Source organism: Oreochromis aureus, linkage group 13 (assembly GCF_013358895.1).
Source record: "Oreochromis aureus strain Israel breed Guangdong linkage group 13, ZZ_aureus, whole genome shotgun sequence".
NCBI lineage: Eukaryota > Metazoa > Chordata > Actinopteri > Cichliformes > Cichlidae > Oreochromis > Oreochromis aureus.
This window is the reverse complement of record NC_052954.1, coordinates 33,547,401-33,564,796: the sequence shown is the minus strand read 5'-3', so window position 1 is coordinate 33,564,796 and position 17,396 is coordinate 33,547,401. Positions and strand designations below refer to the sequence as shown.

At 44.5% G+C, this 17,396-nt stretch overlaps 1 protein-coding gene across 3 annotated transcripts; it reads left to right on the top strand.

Annotated features, from left to right (window-relative positions):
• Positions 1-61: 61 nt before the first annotated feature.
• On the top strand, positions 62-17,341 carry slc22a15 (solute carrier family 22 member 15). Of its 3 annotated transcripts, XM_039622130.1 has the most exons (13): positions 62-215; positions 1,329-1,472; positions 1,562-1,694; positions 2,904-3,068; positions 3,168-3,297; positions 4,073-4,133; positions 4,786-4,952; positions 9,367-9,507; positions 10,474-10,559; positions 11,238-11,346; positions 11,763-11,835; positions 14,722-14,880; positions 15,061-17,341. In XM_039622130.1, exons 1-13 carry the CDS (start codon positions 114-116, stop codon positions 15,103-15,105), a joined length of 1,515 nt encoding a protein of 504 aa, XP_039478064.1. In that variant the 5' UTR covers positions 62-113; the 3' UTR covers positions 15,106-17,341. The 3 variants fall into 3 exon arrangements, 1 of the variants encoding a protein (XP_039478064.1); XR_005615425.1 differs by lacking the exon at positions 15,061-17,341 and having other exon boundaries at positions 11,763-11,961; positions 14,722-14,860; XR_005615426.1 differs by lacking the exons at positions 14,722-14,880; positions 15,061-17,341 and adding an exon at positions 12,106-14,715 and having other exon boundaries at positions 11,763-11,961.
• The last annotated feature ends 55 nt before the right edge of the window (positions 17,342-17,396 follow it).

Genomic DNA, 17,396 nt, shown 5'->3' with positions numbered 1-17,396 from the left:
ATTTACCTCCTAAAATCCAAGCGCGACAAAATGGACGCCCGGCTCAAGCGAAGCCGGAAGTGCGCGAGGGATTATTAGCTTGCGCAGATCCTTTCAGGAACGCGCACAGCTGCATGCCTGACTCACCTGTGATGGATTTAGATGAAGCTTTGAAGTTCGTCGGAGAGTTTGGGCCCTACCAGAAACGAGCCGTGGCTGTCCTCGTCCTGACTCAGGTGAGCGGATGTGAAAATTAGCATTTAGTTCGCGGGAAATGGTGGCAAGTGTGCGCGCAGTAACGTAGTAGCAGCTAGCTTGAGTAGCGCATACGTGGCTTTCGGGGCTTTAACTGGACCCCCAACAAGACGACACATTTATGACTTAATTTAACACATTTCTTATTACGGTTTCATTAATATAGCACTGCAACATCTGAGCTGTAACTACAAGCTCACATTTTAGCCATGTACGAGTGCAGAAGGTCTGCTTTTCCAGTCAGTGAACTCCTCTCCAGATTGCCTGCAAGAAACTTCAAAAATAAAGTTTTCTTGTCTCATGTCAAGTTACACTTTACTCCCAGCCACATTTTAATTTTCTTCAGATATCTATTCAAGGCACCCTTTAATTCGGCAACGTATTTGAACTTGTAATAATCGTAGCTACCCTTTTTATGCCCGCTGTGATTTGGCTACGCTGGCGGGCACCTGTTATTTGTTTTACACGATTATTCAACCAAAGTAGCGCAGACACACCTCAAACAAAAGCCGACTATTTTCTTAGCACTCAAATATCCCAGTATAGTAAAAGGTATCTTCACACTTTCATATATAGTTACGTAAAACTTGTTTAACGACGGACTTGATTTTTTTTAAAGTGGAGTTTGGTTTAAGCGTTAACCTAACCCTTCGTCTAGCTAGCTAGATGTAGCTCAGTTTACTCAGGCTTGAAGAAAACACAGTTTCCATTATTTTGACAGGATTTATTTGAAGACCGACGCTGTTAATGATTTGCACTGATTAAGCTGACATACCTGGTATGATGCTTGTATAGGATATATATAGATGTTTTTTTTACATTGATAGTTTGTTTATTGTGCTTTACAGATTTTCCAGTTAGCCATAAAATCACATTCCTTTTAAAAGCCATCCCTGTGTTCACAAGTGTGTGTTACAAATGGGAGGTCCCGTTATTTTCACCTGTGTAAGCAGGTCAGGTGTGACTCAGGTGTCTAAGATGTCTGCAGTCAGGTTTCAGTCCTTGTCTGTATAAACAGTTTTAACCCCACATTATCACAGCCTGTAGTTTTTATGAAAAGTCTGCATGCGATGACCCCGGACTGTGCGTTTCAGGTGTACATGGCCTGTCAGTCCATGCTCATCGTCCTGGTTGGTTTTACACCGGAGTACCGCATCGAGCAGCATCAGCAGCAGGACGGCGTCCCTGTAAGCCAGCACGTCACCTTTACAGAGAACGTCGACTCCATCGTGACTGAGGTGAGAGTGGCAGACTCCTGCAGGATGCTCATCCGGCTAACCTGTGAGCCCACAGGTGAAACCTGCCTCCTGTCTCTGTGTTTCCTCAGTGGTTCCTCATCAAGCAGCAGGCCTACAAGGTCAGCCTCGCCGGGTCGCTTTTCTTCGCCGGGCTTCTAATCGGGAACGTCGTCTTTGGGCCTCTCTCGGATAAGATTGGCCGGAGACCCGTCTACCTGACAGGTTGAGGCTGATGACAGTTTGCATTGTTCATTAATACGTCTGTGATGTTAATGAGTGTTAATGTTTTGCTGTTTATAGGTTTGCTGTATTAGTCCCTAAAGCTTGAAACTCTTTGTTTGTTGCTCTTGTTTTTCCTCTTGTTTTCCCTGTCAAGTTGGCCACAGTTTTATCACTGATAATAAAGTGAAATATGAGCGTGGCTGTGTAAAATGACCCCGCAATGATTTTTGGCGTTTCTTAGGCTTCAGTTTTTGTATCACTCTGCTTCCTGTTGGAGGCCGGGCCCTGCACCACTTCTAGATTTCTGAGGGTTTCTTTAATCGCCTGCCAGACTCTGAAGCATCTGCTTGAAGATGTTGATCTTCAAGATCTTCAGACGCACTTCAAAGATAAATAATCATGTAGTAAAAAAGAAGGTTATCAGTTTACACAGGCGCGCTTCTTTTCTCGCATGGCTGTAAACTAACAGGCAGCTCACAGGACGTTAAACTTTATTTATATAGCTCCAGTTTACAGCGACAATTTTTTTTCAGCTGTGTTGTGTTGTTAGTGTCTACAGTGTGAGAGACGGTTTGTTGGATTTCTCTGTTTTCACCTTAAAGCACTTTGAGCCAACTGTTGTTGTGTTGCTTTGTAAATTACATTGAATTGGAAAAACAGAGAGCTGCAGCTGCCAGAAGTTTTTGTAACTATCTGTTGTTATAAACTGGCACATTTTGAAGAGAGTTTGAGTTATTTTCTTGTTTTTCTTTCTTTCTTTGTTTGTTTATCCAGTGATTTTCCAGAAATCTGTCAGAAATTTAAATGTAATCTTTAGTCGTTAACAGATGTGCAATCAATCGACCACAGTTTCATCTGAAAATCATGAGATCATTAGTCATTGATCTTTATCTGCATGATTTTGGCTGCAGACTCAGTCCTCGGTGCCACAACAGGCCATAAGTCCTTCATTAAACTACTGTGGTCTCCTGCTCATTGTGTATCTGTCTGTCTGATTGTGTCAGTGCTGCTGTTCATACGGTTCTGTTTTTAAAAATAAGATATAGAAGCGTTAAATCTGAATGTTTGCCAGAGGCTCTGCTGCCTCGAGTCAAACGAGTTCTTCTGTTTCTTCGGAGGCTTGTTGGACATGATCAAATATTAAAATCCTCATCTCTCGTGTGTTTCTCCTTCTCCCTAACTAAATGTTGTCCCTCTCCTCCTCCTCAGGCCTGTTCTTTGAGGTCGTCTTCGGCTACGTGACCGCGTTTGCTCCCAGCTATGAGGTCTTTGCTGCCTCTCGTTTCCTGGTGGGGCTGATGAACGGCGGCATCGGACTCGTTTGCTTCGTCCTCACGCAGGAGTACGTGGGCAAGTCCTACTGGGCCATGACGGGTAGGAAACCACCAGCCTGGTCACACTATTTACTTGGCAGGGCTTTAATTTTAGGTGTTAAAGATTAATAACCCTGATCCCTCGTCTTCCTTCTTTCAGGGACGCTGACCAGCATGACGTTCGCTGTCGGCATCGCCCTGTTCGGTGCTCTGGGCTACTTAATCCAGCCGTGGAGGAACTTGGCGACGGCGGCCAACTCGTCCGGCGTGCTCTTCTTCCTGCTGTCTGTGTGAGTACACACACCAGAGAGACGAGTCGCCCCACGCAGCCACGAAAAACCAATAAAGTAAACTGTTGGATGTTTGGAAGCATTTCCCATCAGGGCGACGTCCTAAACACACAGAGCTCGTGTTCTCCTGGGATTTAAACCAGGAAGGTTAACAGTTTAATGACACGTTCAGCTTTATAGTGTTAATCTGTAATCACCACAGAGAGAACAGACATCCAGGCTCTGCACAGAAAGGCTGTGAAAGGCTACAGCTCTGATCGTGGAGACTGACGGTCCAAACGGGTTCAGGCACACTGTCAGGGCGCCTCCCTTTGGAGGTTTTCCAGCTGCAGCCAATGGGAGGAGACCCTGGGTTAGCCTGGGAGAGATTACATGGATCTTGTTTGGCCTGAAATGAGCTCCGGACCCTCCTGCAGGAGCTGGAAGTGTGATTTAGGATGAATGTAAGGACTGTGGATCTAAAGGCTTAAAGAAGCTGGTTTCATACAGAGGAGGGAGGGAGGCTCCGCGTTATAAGATACACTGGGAATCATGCACAAAGTGTGGATCTTGAGTTTTTGATCAGCACCAGATGTTTTTGCCCTTTCAGTCTTTTTTCCTCGTCACCATGGAAATGTAAATGTGTTTACATTTGGTTAATGAATCTGTGTGTAATAAATGTTTTGGCTGTTTCTGTGTTATGATTGTGACATTCAAATGTTTCTGCACTTGCTGTGTCTGTAAAATGAACCAAACACACCCTGTGATGTCTTCCTGTCTTCCTCTGTGGTTGCAGCTCTCTTCCAGAGTCTCCTCGTTGGCTGTACTCCCAGGGCCGGGCGGAGCGAGCTGAGGAGGTAAACACGATGAAGCATTCCTGAGCCGCTCTGTGAGAATCTCCCGGGAATTAGAAAAATGCACCTCTGCATGTTTGTGTGAATCACTGATATTTAAAACTGAGAAGCTGAACAAAGTGTGAACAGACCCTCCTTTACTCTGTTCATCTGGTGCTTTTAAATGTTTCAGTGAGCCGAGAAACCAGCTTCAGATTATGGCTTTAGCCTCAGTGAGGTCTCCAAAGGTTGGAGTCTGAAGCGCTCGTGATCAGATGTTTTCTCCTCCTACACTCAGAGGAGGTTTGGGCGAGGACGCTGATCTCGTCTGACCTCAGTGGGGAAAACCAGCAGGAAGCAAAAGGAGTGAGAAACAAGAGGTTTGACAAAGGCCTGCACAGTGTTAGAAACAGCAAACAGAGGAGCGCTGTTCTGTCGAGGGACAAAAGTTAACTTTAAGTATGAATGCATTTAATGCAGAAAAACCTGCAAAGCTGCATTTGACAGAACTGCAGACTCCACGGTTCGATTCCTGACACTTTCCCTCTAAAGACTGGAGAGAAGCGTGAGCTAAAGTAAAGTCAGATTTATCGACTCGTTGGGTCTGCGTGTCCCGTTTCCTTTGCTCTCAGGAACACTGAGCATCACGTGGCTCATCCTGTGTTCTGGTTTGTAGGTCCTGCGTTTTATGGCGAGCAGGAACGGCAACGCCGTGAAGCACCTGATGCTGCAGCGCGTCGGCGTCTCTAAAGCCGGTAACCACAAAAGCCGAGGCGCCGGCGTCCTGCAGCTGATCATCCACCCGGTGCTCCGCCTGCGGACGATGGTGCTCATGTATGTGTGGTGAGTATAAGGAGAGAAGAGGAAGGAGAGATGTTGGAGGGTTTAACCCTCGACTGACTTTACAGGAACTGCAGCTCGGAGCACTTTTAATACCGCGTAGGTTTCTCCTGCTTTCATGTTCTATTTAATTTTAGTGTTTAGATGTGTTTTTATAAGTTGAGTGTCAGGAGGGAAGCGCACATGTTGGCTCTTTTGTTTCTATTTAACTTCTGGGATTTAAACCCTGCACTTCCTGTTTTCTAAACAGGCGCTGCGACTGTGTACGAGTGTTTGTGACGGCCGTCCTGAAATGAACTTTTGTAGTTCTGCTGTAAATTTGGTCATTTTAACGTTGCAGGACTGAGTTTAAAAGTAAACTCTCAGAAACTGTTTCTGCTCCACATCAGCTGATCAGAGTTAGTTCAATTAACTCCAAGTTTATTCCCCCGAGTTAAGCACCACCCGGATCTGACCCGGACATGGTTTAATTCAATTCAGGTTATTTATACAGCACCAAATCACAACAACAGTTGCCTCAAGGTGCTTTATATTGTAAGATAGACCCTACAATAATACAGAGAAATAACCCAACAATCTGAAAATATGACCTCCTATGAGCAAGCACTTTGGCGACAGTGGGAAGGAAAAACTCCCTTTTAACAGGAAGAAACCTCCGGCAGAACCAGGCTCAGGGAGGGGCGGGGCCATCTGCTGTGATTGGTTGGGGTGAGAGAAGGAAAACAGGATAAAGACATGCTGTGGAAGAGAGACAGAGATTAATAACAAGTGTTTACTGACCCGTCATGGAGGCTGTGACACTTTGGGGTGGATCTGACTCCGGGTGGAGCCTCTGAGGAAGATTCAGGTCATTTTCAGACTCAGACTGTGCTTTTAAATGTTTGACATGATTTAATGAGTGAAATGTAATCAGATTACAATCAGACCATCTGCAGGATACATTTTAAGAAAGAACTAAATCTATTTAAAGTCATTTCAGCCTCATTTTCACTCAAATGTTCCCATGAAAGATCCAACAGTGCCTCATTTTTCCATCAGTGTGACTGATTAGCAGCAAATTATTGATCAGTGATTGGTTTATAATAATGAGTCTGCTGGGTGCTCGAACATCTGTGGAATAATGTCCACACCCACACAGCTGTGACGGTGCCTCCTTATTAAAACATTTCCTCTCCTTGGCGTTTAGCTCCAGCGTGACATCGTTTATTCTCTGCTTTGACTTTTAAACACGTTTTGTCCCGTTTTATTTCTTGTTGTTTTATTGTTGCTCTATAAATACGTCTGACCTCGTCCTCATCTCAGGGTCACACTCAGCGTTTCCTGGAAGTCGCTGCTTGATGACATCCTGCAGGTGTCAGAGATTATGACTCATGAGCACAGGGTTGCTGGTTTAAATCCTGCTACTATGAACAAATACAGTGAGTGTTTGGGTGATAGTTGATAAGTTGAGTAAATGTTTCCTGCACAGGCGTTTTTTTATTCTTTTAGTTTGTGTGTGAGCTCTGGTGTCGGTCTGTATTTCAGGTTCAATAACGTCAGTGACGCTCATATTTTTATCACTTCTATCATCATCATGCTGCTGATACTGAAAGTGCTTCTGTTTCCACTGCAGTGACTGAATATTCTGTTTTAAATACACGACTTCTTCTCTCATGCTCTCTGCTGTCAGCACAGGCCTGGAAGTCCTCCTATCTTTGTTTATGTCATTCAAACCCAGAGTGCTTTCTCCTGGATAATCTGCTGCTCCACAAAGAACGTTGTTCATTTGTGTGTGAATGTGTGTGTGAATGGGTGAATGACTGGATATGTAAAGCGCTTTGGGGTCCTTAGGGACCAGAAAGGCGCTATATAAATACAGGCCATTTACCATTTCATTTGTGATCTTTTGTCCAAGTTTAGGAGGTTTTCTTCCTCGTGTCATGTTCACCCTTAGTTTGCAGAAGCTTCATCGTCAGCCTGTGTAATCCATTCAGAGATTCGTTATTCCATCTGCTTTAGAGATGAACTCAGATGTCAGGGCATTAAAGCTGGTACAGACCCCGTTTACAGGTCACCGACCTAAGGATCAGCTGATCAGCACATTTTATTACACTGACAGTAGCAGGGTTATTGAAACATTTGGTCAGATTTGATGAAATTGTCCCCTGAGGTGCAGCTCAGTCTGTTTTTAGGATTATTCTCTGATGTGTCATTTTAAATGCACGTCAGAAAGAAACGGGAGAAATGTTGTATATCTTGGGAAAATTTTACTTTCTGGCAGTCAGGGAATTGGGGTCCAGGGTGGGTTTGGGTTTTGTTTTTTTTCTTCACTTCAACGGACTTGAAGTCTACTTTAGATACCATCTAAATCATAGATTGGTGGGTTTTTTGTTTTTTGTTAGTCTGTTTATTTATTATTCATTTAGAGAAAAAGGGGGCATAAGTCCTATTAACCTGTAACAACTGTGATACTTGCTTCTAATAAAAGATATATGAAATGAAGAAATGGGAGAAATATTTAAAACTAATCTGGATCCCAGAGATTCGTCTGGATGCAGCGACTGCGTTCCTGCAGGGTGACCCGAACAAGCCAAATGTGGGGCAAAGGGAATGTTTATGAGGGACACGTCAGAGGTTAAAGGTCATCTCGTGTGTGTTGGCTGGATCTAGTTTGGATGGTGCTGAGCGTTATGGTCCAGCCTAGGGTGAGTCCTGTATGTGGCCATGATTGCAGGGTGCAAGCTAAGGCGGAGTCTGTTACATGTGTCCTGTGGAAATGCCTAGAAAGGAACTGGTGTGATTTTTTTTTTTTTGGGCTTAGCAGATTATTACCACAGCTCTTTGTTGCAACGTCTGTTGCGGTTTTTTAGCTCATCTTTAGAGAAAACGTCTCTGTGGTGGATTCCCGGCTGTCGGGCTGCTTTCACCTCCTGTGAAGGAATAAAGAGCACGAAGAAGAAGAAGAAGCTGCTTGTGTCGGAGGCAGAGAGAAAATTAGTGGGTTGAATAAGCATCCACACGTAGACTGTGTCACTGTGGAAAACAATAGGAACAGGAAGTCTGTGTTTTCCCGGCACTTCTGCACATTCCACAGAGAGTGAGCGCTTTGATAGGAGCACGTCTTCAAGGCCAAAACACAAAGAGCTCAGTCATACCATCATATGTTATCTCATGGAAGCAGAGGCATGTAGGTCATGTAGTCCACACCTCCAAACATCCAGCTCGCTCCTCTCTTGCTTTAGGTTTGCTCCTCTTCCTCACTTCTCTTCGGTTCCTCTCCTTTGACTTATTGATGCACACAGCCTCGGTCGGGCGGTGCAGGTAACGCTTCATGATGGAAGCTGAGCCGTGTTGTTGTGCTCTCATGTGTCAGTCTCTGTACGCTCCTGCATTTCCTCTTTTCTCTGCAGTAACAGTTGAACCTGTTGTCTCAGCTGCTGCTCGGCGTAACCTTTAAACAGACACGTTCATAACTGAGCTGCTGCAGTTTGGGGTTTGTTGCCATGTTTGGATCCGTGCGTCACACCTGCTGCCTTCGTCCCTGAGAAAAGGCTCTGACGGTGATCTTTGATCAGCTTTTACACTTTCTGTATCGCTCACAGACTTCATCTCTTTTGCTTTTGTGCTCAGTTTGAATTACAGCTGCAGTGCTGCAGGCCTCTAACCTCACCAGCTGATTCATTCTTTTAGAGAAGTGGGGCAGCTCGGGCTGACTGATGTTCTCACACTTCAGACTTCTGACATGTTTATAGCAAACAGCAAAAGGTCGAAGCTGCTGAACGTACAGAGTTAGCACAACAAACAGGATTTAAACACGTTTGCTCTGCTCGTCCTGTGAACACATCTTTTAATGAATCACACGCAGTCGACCTGCTGATGTTCTCCAGAAGATCCCAGTGATGTGAAAACATTTCTGAAGGATTATAAGGAATAAAAAGACAAAATAACTCTTTAATAAAAACAAGCAAAATCTGAATTTAACCATAAATTAACTAGAAATGATGCAGGACGGCACCATTGAAATCAACACCAATGATCATGTTTTGAGAAGCATTAACAGCAATAATCTGTTTTTTCTTCTAATACACTTAAACAACCACATGTATATGAAACAAATATGATCTGAAGATCTTATACTGGGAGTTTTCCAGTATTTCCAAAAATATAAAATTCATCATAGAAAAAGAAGTTTAAAGAGAAGTAACAAGCAGAAGTAGCTAAATAAAGAAATCCTCCAAAAAAATGGGCGTATGCTGCACAGTCAGCAGAACTGATGCTGCGTGTTTGTGTTTCTTTGCTGTTAACGAGTCGTCTTCTGCAGTTTGAACAGTTTCAGGTTCATGAACTCGTTTGTTTCTTCTGTCTTAACTTTTTAAAAGATTATCAACAAACTGTGTGTGTGTGTGTGTGTGTGTGTGTGTGTGTGTGTGTGTGTCAGGTACGCCTGCAGTCTGGTGTACTACGGGCTGACTCTGGGGGCCGGTGAGACGTCTGGTAGCCGTTATGTTAATGTGGCGATGTACGGCCTCGTGGAGCTGCCGGCATACCCACTTTGCATATACTTCATCAACAAACACTGGTGAGACACACACACACACACACACACACACACACACACACACACACACACACACACACACACACACACACACACACACACACACACACACACACACACACACACACACACACACACACACACACACACTGTGTGATTTTAACTGTGACCTCTGAAATGAGTGAAGAGGACAGTTCCCGCCACACTCCTACCTTCGGTGTAACTGTAGCTGTGAGCCGGCGTCCTCACTCAGCTGTAATGTGAGCTGCTGCTTTTACTTGATGGATGTAGACAGCAGTAAGAAAATAGATCCTACATCAAACAGGGTTCATTGATTTTATTTATTTATTTCTTTGACTAAGGAAACCGGGGATCGGAGCACCGGTGCCTCTGCACCCTCCTCCTTGCAGCCCCTCCTGGAGGTGGGTGATGGCTCATCCTCCAGGTCCTGTGCTTGGTGTGGTAACATGAGCCCTCGGTTCATAGAGGTCTTTTAGATCATGTTCAGCCTGGCCTTTCACAACGACCAGTTTGGCTTAGGAGACTTTATCAGGAGCTTCCAATGACACAGGTCTGGGGTCAGTCAGGTTGCCAAACCCCTCACAGCTCTCTAGGGTTCATACACCAGCGTGCCTGGTCAGAGAGTGAAGGTGGAGCTGTGGATTTACTGCCTGATCTACGATCCTGCCCTCAGCCGTGGCTGTGAGCTGTGGGTAGTGACCGACAGAATAAGACTGAGGATGCAAGCATAAGAGCTTCCTCCACAGGGTGTCTGACTCAGCCACAACAATACAGGGATGAGCTCTGAGCAATTCGTCCAAAAACAGCCTGTTTGGATTTTAAATTGTTAGTCAGTCAAACTTTATTAAGCTGTGCTCGAACTTCTGTGGAACCTGTGTGAAAAACCTCACTTTGCTTCCTGTTTTATGTTGGTCTTCCTGCTGCTTACTCACTAACTCCTGCATGAATGTCTGTCTCGTCCTGCAGGGCTGGGAGGAGGAAAAGCATGGCAAGCTTCCTGTGTCTGGCTGGCTCCGCCTGCCTCTGCACCACCTTCATTCCCGAAAATGCAGGTGAGGCTCTGATACTTGACGGCACTGCAGAGGAATATGTGCAGCTGCAGGAAGTAGTCGTCTTCAGACATGTTTGCACTGCTCACGTTGGGTAACACCTATCAAGGTGCAGCTCTGCCCGTGCATGTATGAAAGAGCCTTTGTCAGCCTGACAAGTCAGTGACTTCACTCTGAAGTAAAAAGGAAGTGGAGGTGAAACCTGCATCTGTAACACATTTCAGTCCAGTGGGAAAAAAAACTGCAAAAGGCTTGTTTAGGTGTTAAACACTTGGCATAAAATACTGATTGCCATATGCATGGATAGAAATTTCACAGTCTGTGATTATTGTGTAAGCAGAACAGAATGATAGTTATGCCTCACATAGTGCATGACATGAAACAGGTTACACCAGCACATCTTTGCACCTTTCTGCTGCCTGTTACACATGCTGTGAAATAGCGGGCGAATTGATGCACATTTCATCAGATAATAAGCTGCTTGCATTCTTAAACATGAAGCAGATTTTATTGTAATATTTAATAAATTGTCTCGTGTAAATAATAAACCACAGGTTGCATGAAAATGTTTTTGGTGCTGCAGATTTGTAGCCGTCAGTTTAAGGGCTCAGAGCAGAGTTTTTATGGCTGCTGTGAGGTGAATGATCAGAACAAACTCTCAGTTTGAGTTTGTGTTGGCAGGAGCTTTGCTGAGTGTGACGTCATTGGCACTTGTGGGAAAACTGATGGTCAGCGCAGCGTTCAACATCGCCTACGTCTACACCTCCGAGCTCTACCCCACCGTCATCAGGTGAGCCACGTGCATGTCTGCATATTTACTTAGTTTCTGTTTGTGACATTCATAAAAACGTTGTTGTTAATGAGACCTGGGTGGGCGTTCAGTCGGCGTCCAGAAACAAAATATCGAGCCTTTTCTGCACCGTCTCCTTTTTTGTATGTTGGGTCAAAGCTAACTGTAGCATCAACACAAAGTCAGAAACTTTGTGGAAATGTCTTCTCTTTTAATCTGAAACCGACGGGATTAAAGCTGCTAAGATGCCTCCAGAGTTTGTAAATGTCTCATTTTGACTGAAGCCAGATCAAAAGCGTCACACTGGCACAGACGGGACCTTTAATTAAGTGATAATCCCTGTGTTTTCAAAGTCAGCGTGTCCTAAAGCTCTGCGCTCGGACTGATTTTAACGTGCACGGATGTTTGTGTTTCAGGAACGCCGGGCTGGGAGTTTGTTCCATGTCCTGCAGAGTTGGAGGAATCCTGGCACCGTTCGTTCCTTCCATGGTAAGGCTGTGAGTGTGAGAGAGGTTAGGAGTAAATGCTCTGGAAAAAGCCTGAGCCAGCAACAGGAAGCACTCGATCTGATCTTGAGCCACTCAGCAGCTCTCATGAACCAGCAGACGTTTAAATGTGAGTTTCAAATGCAAAACAGTGAAATATGTGAGTGTGACCTGTGACTGTGGGAGGCTGGTGTTTTCACATGAAGCTGTGAGCCTGAAAAGGCAGAAACCAGCTCCCCGTTTGCAGTCTTAACAGTATCACTTCCTCTTTCAGCATTTCCTGTTTGGAGCTGTTGTTGGCATGGAGATCAGACCATTAAAAACATGGTTTAATAATAAAAAAGGAGGAAAAGTGATGATGAAGAAGGAGGTCTGGTAGTTTTTAAATGTTATTCTTTTAAGAGATTTTATTTTGAAATGTATTTTGTGCATATTGGTATAAATATTTTAGCTGGTGTGTGCAGGGACGAGAGGACGAGGCGTTGAGCTTTGGAGGGATCGTTGAGTTTGGGTTCAGTTGCCGTGTCCCGTTTGCTTCGTGCGGTTGCCTTTATGCCTCATAGATAATAAAAGTAAGAGTGAGGCCTGTGGGGGTTTCCGGCTCAGGTTTCTTAAAGTGTGAATCTTTGCATTTGACAGCTCATCGGCTTCTTGCTAAAGTCTTGAGTTATTTATACTGGAGGGCGTGGTGAGCTGGGAGGACGGTTACTGTTAGTCTGTAAGTGTTGGTGTGATGTCAGCCTGAGAGATGAGTTCCTCTGATTGTAGCCTGTGGTCAAACATTCATGCTTTCTGTACTCTGAAACAAAGTGGGGGAATTTTAAAAAGTGATAGACGGTGAAACCTCAAGTGTGCCAACATCTGCTTCCCACCAGCTCTGTCATCTCTGTGGATGCAGCTCGTTTTTGTTAATAGGAAGGAAACGGTGTTTTTACTTAACTTCTGAAGGAGTGTGCGCAGCGCCGCAGAGACATTCAGTGTTCATGGGCCTGTGCTGGCTGTTACGTGACAATAAGTGAAGTATTTCCAAAGTGAAACCATCGAGACGCTGAGGGGAAAATCTGTTTGGTGGGGTTTTTAATGACTCACTGACTGCTGAAGTATCGCCCTGACTACACCCTGCTGGGTGCGAGACGTCAGAGGCCAAAAATGCTGGAAAACAGAATATTGTCCTGTATTGATCTGTGTTAGGCTGTTTCTGCACAGTTATAAGGAAATGGAGTTCATGCAGCTCGTCTGAGTGATGAGGTCACACGACCTCATTCCAGGAAATCCATTTGCATTCACTGACTGATGCAGTTTTATTAATGACCTCACCGATTCACACATTCCTGATTAATGTGTTGCAGGTTTTCCTGCCCATGTGAAGCTGCCCCTCGGCCTGCCTAAAGTTTATCTGTAGTGATTTGTCCCCCCTCGTGCACCGTCCTGGTGTCTTATTTAACCACAGGTCTGATTTATAAATACACGCTGTGCTTTGTACTTCGTATCTGCTGCGTTTCACTTTCACACGAGTTAAATTTCTAACAGATCAAAGTGTGTAAATATATTAGTTTCACAGGGAAATAAAATCCTGTTAAACAGTCACATGTGACACATGAAAGTAGAAAAAGACGGTCATGAGTTTCGGTTTCTTCTTTTAATGTGTCACACTGACCTTTGACCTCGTTTTACCGTGTACTCCAAACCTAAATAAACAGTGACCTCTAGTGGTGAAACAGGGAAGCTCAACAAACACGTGTTTACAGAAATCTCAGCTAAAAACCTCTGAATCTTATTCTTTCTATCATAGCTGCAGTTTCCTGTTGCTGTGGCAGATATTTTACATAATTTTCATGTTATTTGCATTTGAAAAATAATTTAAAAACAAAATACCGAAGCTGTGAAAGCAAAGTCGATCTTTTCAAGAATGAAGAGCCTTTTTTTCCATAAAAGCATGAATGATAAAACGGAGTGTTGATCGCGTCCTTGTGGCATTCCTCAGATATTTGGAGCCTGAGCGCGGGACCTTTAATCAAACAGCACACCCAGGCTGTGGAGTTTATCTGAACTGATGAAGGTCGGCTTTTTACCCACAATCCTCAGCGATTCTCAGCAGTTAACGGTGTTTTACAGAGCGTGAAGGCAACACTCACAGACGCAGGAAAAACTGACCTCAGATGCTTTATACTGTAAGGTAGACCCTACAATAATACATACAGAGAAAAACCCAACAATCATATGACCCCCTATGAGCAAGCACTTTGGCGACAGTGGGAAGGAAAAACTCCCTTTTAACAGGAAGAAACCTCCGGCAGAACCAGGCTCAGGGAGATGGTTCTCCACAGTCTGATGGAGAACTGGAGATTGATTGGACGGGCAGGGTGTCTGTATCATATCTGCATGATGATTGGCTGATTGGAGCCTACTTTTCCATGTCTTTGCACTGCTGAGACATGAATTATAGGCACGAGGGGAAAAACGAGCGACTCTATTGTTGTGTAAAAGGCCGGCATGTTTTTAAAAATCTCCCATCGTTTTTCATGGTCACATGTCGCACCTGTGGGTAGGTTTCTGCAGAAAGTAGAGATCTGTGTCACTCAGTCTTATCCAGAGATTTGCTAAAGATGGCTCAACAAAGTAAAAACAAATATTTAGTTTCACAGTTGGATATGATTTCGTTTTTCCCAGTAATCTTGTAGGTCGTCTGACTCCTTGGAGTGTTTTTGTAGGAACTGGAGACCCGTTATTGAATCACATCTTAGTTATTGCTTTCTTACTTGCACTTGTATTTTGTCCCCACTAAACATCACACAACTCCAAATGAGTTGTGTGATGTCACTGTGCAAACACACAGGTTGAAGTGTTCAGACAGTAAAAAGTCCTGGTTGTGTGTCTCTGTGTGTCGCAGCGGGCCCTCCATACCTCCATGCCCTTCACCGTGTTCTGTCTGAGCGGCCTGTCGGCGGGCTGTTTGGGCCTCCTGCTGCCGGAGACCCTGAACAGACCAGCAGCCGAGACGCTGGAGGAGCTGGGCAGCCCGGGGCTCGGCCGAGTGCTGGAGAGCAAGGTGAGGCACCGCTGGGGGACAGCGTGAGATGTTCAAGTGTTTGTGGAACGTTTCTGTTTCTACAGCCACAGCGGACCAACTTTCCTCCACATGATGATGATCAAGTAACATAAAAGCAGACGGTTCAGTCTGACAGGTTTTGTTTTATCGCTCATGTCCTCTTTTCCTCTCTGTCTGCAGCCTCTGTTGTATGAAGATGAAAGCTGCGCATCGACCCACAAATGAAGCCGCGGCCTCGTCTTCATCGCTCAGAACCGCAAACTGTCCCGTTAATTAACGGTTTCTGAGCCGTCGTTCACCGCAGGAAGCGAAGACGCCATCAGCTGACCTCATAGGAAGACGCAGCATCACGGTCGATCGTCCGCCTTCGTTTCACTTCCTGAACGCTGCGGCGGCGAATTTAGAGACCGAGGGCTGAGAGTCATGATCCGCTTTACATTCCAGATCCTGGAAATTTAACAAGAGCGACCAAAACCTTTGACAGGCCCTGAAGCCCGACAGCATTTCCTCCAGGGACATTTTTAGACTTCTGCTGCTTCTCAGGAGGAAATGTGTTAAAGACCCACCGCACCAGAGGACACCAGCTTACAGTCACTACAGTTTACACATACTTAGATTATTTATGTCGTTTCACTCAGACGGCTGCGATTTTCTTCCAGACAGGAACTATCATTATTATTTTACTCTGATTTAACGTCAGGAAAAAGGTCTAAAAGAAAACACTAAGAAAGACGTGAAAAGTTTCTCTGTGGTCAGAAACGTCCAAATGTTTCACGCTCAGACGATCCATCAGCTTTTCTTACCTGGATTTATTTAAACTCTGCACACAAATAAAAACCAGGCTGGTTTAATTTACTAAATAATCAAACTCCTTTTTATTTAAAGTTTTACAGAAAAATTTTAATGGATTAAATAATGAAAAAGAACTAAGTGTAAATATATGAACTGAGCAGCTGAAGCTCAGCTTTGTTTTTCTACCACAACTCAGCCGAGCAGCGACTTTGCTTTCAAAGGTTAAAGTAGAAAGTTTAAACTCCTGGAGTCAGCAGCTCATGAGAAACCTTGTTGGATCACCTCGCCTCCTTCCAGACATGTGATGAGCAGAAACCAAACTAAAGCTCACATCTTTCCTATTGGCTGCCCCTCATAAACAGAGGCTTTAACCCCCCGATGCTTTAAAACAGCAGCTTTCAACATGTTTTCACTGGTTTTGGTTTGTTTGGTTGTGGGTTTGATGGTGGACGATCTTCAGGCAGCTCAGTTTACTATGAATGGATTATATTCCCATCACTTTAATTCACAGTAATCATTATAGTTTTTATTATTAAGCCATTAGAACTGCAGAGCTGTGGAATATGTAGAACAGGCCAGGGGACGATGTTTGGTCCTGGACCAATCGTGTTTGAGTGTTCGACTGCATCCATACATATCTGTGTGGGGACAGATATTTTATATTTATAGATTCATTAATAAAAATGGAGAGTGGATGGAGCAGGAAGTCTGTGCCAGGATGTCGGCTTGGTACACGGGAACGACCCAGACGTTATTCATTGTTCCCAAACAGCAGCTGATGGTGATCATGTGATCGCCTGTGGGCTTAGACTGTTTTCAGGTGTTGATCTGGGAAAAGTCACCAGCTGTTTTTCACATTAGTGGACAGAAGTTTTCCCTGTTTTCATTTACTTACTGATTTATCTGCTGATTTTTTGCTTTTAAAGCGTCCGGGAGAGTCGGAAAAAACTTCTCTCTTAGATGTGACGATGACGATGGTGAACCTAGAAAACCAGAAACAAGAAAACTTGATATTCTGAGAATCTGTTTTGTTTCCAGGTTTTAGATGATATGAAATGTTAAACGAGTGAAAAAGCAAAGCTGTACATTCAGTGTGAGGGACAATAAATTAAGGACAGGTTGTACAGCTGAGGCAGGTCCCGCTCAGACTTCCTCGCCTGCAGCTCTGCAGCCTGAAGATCGGTCAGGAGCTGAAACCGGCCCTCAGATGTTTCCTCTGAAGGTCAGGACTGTGAGGCCAGTTTGATGCAGTCGTTTTACCGTCTGCTTCATTTCCTCTGTAACGTGAGAGACGCTGCCATCGGAGGAAAACTTGCAGAGAGATGATCTATAAACATCATATTTTAAAAAGGGAAGAAGCTGTGTGTTCTGCAAAGTTTCTTAAAGTAAGCGATTACTTCCTGTTTTACTGATGTTGGTGTGTGTGACACACTCACGTCTGTATTCATGCTGAAAGAGGCCGTCGCGGTCCTCCTGTGCCTTCGACTGCAGCCTTTAACTGTGAAAAAGCACTTTGGAAAGTGTTAAACATCATCTGACTGCAGATGTTTGACTCTCTGCTGTAAGCACTGTGTGCACTCTGTACATAGACTGTATGCACAGAGATCAATGATGCTCATGAACTGTTGAGTTCTCTCTGTGATAAAGACCATAAACACTTGGAAACTTCCTCCTCTCGTCTCGTTTTTTCACCGTGAGGCAGATAAACGTTGATTATCTGTTTC

Bases quoted from the DNA above. Each gene is read 5' to 3' on its own strand.
- slc22a15 (XM_039622130.1), top strand. From the start codon at position 114: ATGCCTGACTCACCTGTGATGGATTTAGATGAAGCTTTGAAGTTCGTC. The intron at 216-1,328 runs GTGAGCGGATGT...TGTGCGTTTCAG, and splicing joins CTGTCCTCGTCCTGACTCAG to GTGTACATGGCCTGTCAGTC. The intron at 3,069-3,167 runs GTAGGAAACCAC...TCCTTCTTTCAG, and splicing joins GTCCTACTGGGCCATGACGG to GGACGCTGACCAGCATGACG.